Here is a 6,795-nt window from a genome sequence, read left to right on the forward strand (position 1 = left end):
ACCTTTCTTGACTGTCACTAAAATTCATCACTTGGAACACTACAATACTGAAGTTGTAGAACACACTTTTTCATCAGTTGCAAATGAAAACAGTAACAGAACAGAAAAATCACTAGATTTACATTATATAAACATAACAATGTAAAAATTATCGAGCTCCAACTTTGTAGAGCATTCTGTATAAAGCATGTTTTGATTCATAGAACATATTTAATACAAACATTTCCTTCTGTTAACTGTCAAAGGAATATACTGTAAACATCTCTTCATAGCACGAGTTACCATGGAATGGCCCTTACTTTTTCTACGGCATTGGCGATTACTTTTTCTATGGCACTGGCAAAACAAACATGGAATGAAGTATATACAGAAAACAATGCAGAAGTTATGTTCTCTAAATTTTGCACACTGTTCAAATTAATTTTTGAAAAGTTATTTCCAAAAGTAGTCTCTTCAACAGCAGCAGCGGCTGGGTAACTGTGGGTATCAGAAAGTCCTTCCACACATTTAAATTTCTCGATTCTTTGCAAAATCACTACACTATTCCACAGTTCATAAATTACTTTCACAGGTACAGAAAGATGTGCTACCGGGTACAGCAAGCAGTCATTCCATGACAGAAAATAAATGCAAAGTAGTGTGGGATGTCAAAAACATAAGGATACAAAATGCACAGACAAGTTTAGCAACATACAAATCAAACTTGGAAGTAGAGTAATAGAAAATCACCAAGAACAGGGAAGTTTTGTAAATTACTATTTCTGAATCAATCACGAAGGGCAGACTAATCATTTAAATGAATAAATACAACCTTTTACTAAATGAAATACTGTTTCATATCTGAAATGGGAGAAGTATCAGCTATTGCAGATTTCACCAAGGTGGTACTTGATGCTGTTGACAAGGATGATTGTGTTACAGATATATATTTATAGACTTCCCAACCAATCTGTTGCGTATGCCAGAGACAACATTAGCAAATATTTTACTAACAGTTCCATACCTAATAATGCAACAATAGCAAGTTTGGTAAATAAGAAGAAATCAATTTAAAAGTTTCAGAGATTTTTATGTTGCTTGCCAGACGTTCTATTCCCCTATAAAGATTATCAAAACGATTTTTACGGGTATTTACGTCAAACTTTTCAAAATCGAAGTAGTAGGCCCATTCAGCCGGCTACGAAAAGCATACCATTATTCTCAAACTGGAAACAATTGATGTCCGGAATCTTCATCGACGGTCGTTAATGCAAATGACTGCGGGATGTAAATGTTTCAACACCTCACTATTTAAGCTACTTTGTGCGCTTCAACGAATAATGTCTCCATCGAAGTAGAATGGTTACGATACATGACAATCAATACATAATTACCAGTGTTTGTGTCACGAATAATGGTGCTATCTACGCGTGAAATTATCAAGTGAGCTAACGTACGACAGGAAATGATGATGACAAGCAATATAAAACCTGAGGAGTCAAAATATTGCAAGCCAAATATAACCAACTTCTTGCACTTACCCATTTTGTAAGCTCAAAATATATGATGCTCCGACCTCGTAAAGTCCGTGCAACATGTTTTACTGTGACGACACAGAAAAATTACGCAAATTTAAAACAACTTGTCAACACATCAAATCGTACTGACAGTAAAAACAAACATACATCGCTCACTTCAGACGACACACAACTTTTCGCAAAGATATAGCGAAGCGAGTACACAACTGAACCATTGGCCAAAGACAAAATACCACAGCATCAAAACCAGTAATCGCTGAAAAAAAAAGAAAAAATTACACACACACACACACACACACACACAGAAATCAAAAAAAGTTTTGCATCACCTGGGTTCCGAGAGTTCCGGAACCTGTACAGAAAATCGGAGTAGAGATCAACTTAAACATCATTTCCTCCCTTTTTATTGCTCATGAAAACCACACACTGCATGTTGTACCACCATAAAGTGAGACCTTCAGAGGTTGTGATCCAGATCGCTGTACAGTGTACATACCGATAGCTTTCCACTGGCTCAAATCAATCTGTGATCATACGTTACCCTTTTTTGTACACTTTCAATATCCTTTGGTAGTCCTACTTTGGTTTTGAGCTTCCACACTAGAACAGTATTCTAGGTTTGAATAAGTATCTGCAAGAGCATCTTGGGTGCACTCTAGCCATAATTCTGATGACTCTTTTCTGTGCAATAGAGACTTTGTTTGCTCATGACTGGTTACCCCAAAACATTATGCCATATGTCATAAGCGAATAGAAATATCCTAGGTATGCAGCTTTAATTGTTTCCAAATCAATAACAAATGAAACTGATCAAATGGCAAATGCTGCTGAAATCAGTCCTTTACATAGGCCATTAACGAGAACTGACCATGTTAGATTGTTGTTCATGTGTAATCCCAGGAAAGACTCAACTCTCAATATTTCTCTGTCGTCACATTTTATTTGAATATTTTTCCTGTTTTTTATTTGCTGTTTGGAACTGAATGAATTGAGTCTTGTTCATAATGAGTGACAGATCATTTGAATTGAACCAATCTAGAGCATCTTTGAACACAGTGGTTGCAGTGTTCTCTAGACTGCAATTGAGTAGTTTCTCAGTCTTAATGGTTGTGTCATCAGCAAACAGGGTGGAGTGTGCTTTTTGTGTCATACAGCATGGCAGATCATTCATAAAGATGAGGAACAGTAAGGGACTCAGCACCGAGCCCTGTGGCACTCCACATATTACTTTGCCCCAGTCAGAGCAAGCAGGTGCCATTGCAGAATTGTTCAATACTACCTTCTGTCTCCTGTCGTCTAGATATGACTCCAACCACATCCTTGCTTTACCATTTAATCCATAGTGCTCAGGCTTTGTAAGTAGAATTTTGTGATCTCCACAGTCAAATGCTTTAGATAGATCACAGAGTATTCCAGCTGGTGACATATTATTGTTTATGGATTCAAGTAGTTGGTTGACAAATGAGAAAATGGTGTGTATAGTTGAAGTATCCTTTTGGAATCCAAAGTGATTTTTATTAAGGATTTTATTCTTATTAAGATGATCCATGATTCTCTTGAATATTAGTTTATCTAGGATTTTAGAGAGGCTTGTTACCAATGAACTTGGCCAGTAGTTGGAAACATCAGCTTTATACCTTTTTTGAACCATGGTTTCACAATTGCATTATGATATTTGAGTCTATTAGGGGCAGTACTTTGATTTATGGACTCATTAAATATGTCACAGAGAACTTCAAGAATAAATTTGCAGCAGTGCTTCAGTACTTCGATAGATGTATTATCCACACCAGTGGAATTTTTATTTTTCATTTACCTTATTATCTCCTCAATCTCTTCAGTTGTAATATAGGGTACATGCCTGTAACTACTTTTGTTCTGCACTGCTTTTTGTAGAAGACTCATGGCTTCAACTCCACACCTTTTACAACCAATTTGATCTGCTACTGTCAAAAAATGGTTGATGAATATATTGGCAACTAATCACCTTCAACTATCATGCTTCCATTATGACACACTTCGATACTGTCTGTAGCTTCTGTAATTTTCCCTGTATCACTTTTGACCACTTTCCAAATACCTTTTTCTATCATTTCAATTGTTAGTTTCAGATTTAATAAACATGCTCTTGGATTTTTAATGACACTTTTTAGGATGCTACAGTATAACTTGTAGTGCTTCCTATCCTGAGGTTTGTTAGAATTTCTGGGTGAGACATAAAGAATTCACTTTGTTTTACTGGATGTTTTGATTCACTGAGCCTTTGTCTTCTGTAAGCACTGAGATTGGAGTTTTTCTAAATTCTCTTGGGAAATACAGCTTCAAAAATGGTAACAAATTCATTCAGGAATATGCTAAATTTATCATTGATGTCTTTAGCCTGCTATACTGCGCTCCATTTAAACTGCTGCAAATGTCTGCTGAAGGTTTCCAGTTTCTCACTATTGATTAGTGTAAAAGCTCTATTGGTAAAACTGCTCCCATTAGCCAGGCTTACATCATGAACTTTTAACAACTGCCCATCATTGTCAGAAAGGCCATTTAAGATTTGTGTTACACATATGTTATCAATTCTGTTATTGTCTACAAATATATTGTCAATTAGACTTGTGCAGTTCTTAGTCACCCTTGTGGGAAAGTCAACAATTGTCCTCAGATTAAAATAGCTCATTAATTCTCAAAATCTTCTTCAGTTTTTGACTGTATAGTTTTAAAACTTATCATGTGGGTTTTTGAAATGTTTAGCCTTAAGCCATTTAGACTGAACCGTGTTTACAAGTTACTTAAAGTATTCATGACACTCTGTGGTATATTTTCATTTTAAATTAGGTCACAAATATCATCTGCAAACAAAGTTAAATGAGTATTTATATTGAGAGACAAGTCATTTACATGGAATAAGAATAAAATGGGTCCAAGGTTTACAAGAAAGGAAATTTACAACTAAATCACCAAGCATGATTATTTCTTTGTTTTTTGAGAACAGGTGAGTTAAAAGTGATTCTATTTGCTTGAGGAGTATACTAAGCTTTCCTGAGGGTGCCCTGTAAACAGTAATCACATAAACAGGCTAAGTATTAACTTGGACCTCAATGCAACAAGCCTCAGAATATTTTTTTACATCTACAGGCTTGTACACTATATTTTATTTAACATACATTATTACTCCACCTTTATACATTGTATTTCTAATATAATAAGCTGCTAGCTTGTTTATATATAATTGCACCATTTTAATCCTTTCCATCAAATGATGTTCAGTAAAACGTAATATATGGCCATTTTTTATTGCATCAGTGTCATTAATGCAGATGAAAAATACGAAATTTTCCATTTCCTGAACTCTTTGTTCTTATGTAACAGTTTTGTTGTAAATTGAAATTAGTGATTATAGGCAGTGTACCTACAGGTTTTTGACTTAATTAGTCCTGGAACTGAGGCTGGGTACCAAAAATCATGTAGAGTTGTGTGTTTCCTGGTTCTTGTGTTTCTTCTGCTTGCCTCTGTTACTGCTGATGATGGTGGAGACACATCAGGTGGAGCAGGGTTGTGTACTGCTGTTGATTCTGGAGGGACTAAGACTGGTGAAACATCTTGAGCCACTGATGGACGGTCAACAGTAGATGAAATTTCTACCACTGCTGCTGGTGAATGCAGGGGGATAGCAGTTGCAGATTTGATGGCTGTGTTTTGAGATTCCACTGCTGCTGCACCTGAAGTCTGTGGTAGTGTTCCTGTTGAGTAATCTGTTGTTTGTACAGATATGGATCAATACTTTTCACAGCTGGCAGGGGAATTAGGATACTGTTTACTTTACTTGTTGATAGAACTGCTTTCATTGCAGCACACATGGCATCTTTACCTCTGTTATTTTGGTGCAGACCATGTTTTGTAAAGTGCTCTCTCAGAGATCTGTCAACTGGTGTGAAAGTTGCACTGGGAAATGATTTACAAATTTTTCTTAGTTTCCTATTAGTGTTCGTGATTTCAATATCAATACACAATTTCCATTGAATCATGCCTCCATGGAATAGCAACAACAAAAAAGGTAATTTGTGGGTTATTTCAAAGTTTGTCTTTCAAAACCCTCATTGCCCATCTCCTTTCATTACAGTAGACTTTGTTTGCGCCTCCTGTCACAATACACTTGCTTCCAGACTGTAAGAAGCTTTCACAGTTTTTTAGAATTTCAGATAAAGGCACTCCTGGTTTGACAATGCCAGTTACATCAAGTCTTTGGTGAGCATTACATAAAATTTCCGTGATCCCTTTACATGTAATGTGATTGTTCTGTTTCATGTCCCTGCAGATTGTTACACACTGGTATTTGTATGTGATTTCAGTTGTGATTCATTAATTTATAATCATAAGATACTAGATTTTTCATTTCCTAAAGCACAAAATTTCAATTTTCTGAACATTTAAAGTGAGTTGCCAATCTTTGTACCATTTTGAAATGTTATCAAGAGCCAACAGAATATGTGCGCATAATTATGTCATCTGCAAAAATGTATGAAATAACTGTTAATGTTGTTAGCCAGGTTATTAATATGAAATATGGACAACAATTGTCCTAACATACTTCCATGGGATTTGTCTGAATTTTTTGCTACATCTATCGATAACCCCCTATCCAAGATAAAATGCTGCATCCTCCCTATCAAAATTCTTAATGCAATCACAAATTTCATTTGATTCTGAATGTGATCACACTTTCATTCCAGACAATGCCCATCTCTGACATACATTACTATTAGGGTGTAACATTCAGTATGTTGATATTATGTGTGTATCAGAGTACTGGTTAACCTAAGATCAGGTAAACATACAGTAGTTGTGGTGATTTTAGCATAAAAATGGCAAACACACAGGAGCAAGTCACAAGTGCTTTTCTGAATATGTTAAGATCATTGCACCTATATTGTACAAATAACTCTGCTATGCATAAGAATGCCTATGTAGACAATACTATCATGGATTTCCTTTGGGAAGACTTTACAGTCAGACCTGCATGAGAATGCCTGGCAGACCACAGATAATGAACCTTTACTCCTCACTCTGTATAAGACACAACCAATTAAAATCAAAGAACCTATTGTGTTACTGGTAACTGGGCAAAAGGAAGAGTACATAAGAGTGTTTATTGAGAGAGTAGGTGGTGTAAATTGAGACATTGTATATAATTGTCAATCAGGGAAAAGTGGAGCTGAAATGACCTTTGATAACTGAAATATACACATTTATGGCATTTTTGTTCACCAGTAACAAAAATTAGATC

The 6,795-nt window shown here is 35.7% G+C and overlaps 1 protein-coding gene across 1 annotated transcript in view; it reads right to left on the bottom strand.

The window, feature by feature from the left end:
• Window positions 1–1,695, bottom strand: part of LOC126183842 (glucose-6-phosphatase catalytic subunit 1) — a 138,848-nt gene extending 137,153 nt beyond the window's left edge. The window contains exon 1 of the mRNA XM_049926102.1: window positions 1,521–1,695. Within this exon, the coding sequence (XP_049782059.1) occupies window positions 1,521–1,576 (56 nt within the window). The 5' untranslated portion in view covers window positions 1,577–1,695. The remainder of the gene's footprint in view (window positions 1–1,520) is intronic.
• Between the last annotated feature and the right edge of the window lie 5,100 nt (window positions 1,696–6,795).

The sequence above is a fragment of the Schistocerca cancellata genome, chromosome 4 (genome assembly GCF_023864275.1).
Source record: "Schistocerca cancellata isolate TAMUIC-IGC-003103 chromosome 4, iqSchCanc2.1, whole genome shotgun sequence".
Classification (NCBI taxonomy): Eukaryota; Metazoa; Arthropoda; class Insecta; order Orthoptera; family Acrididae; genus Schistocerca; species Schistocerca cancellata.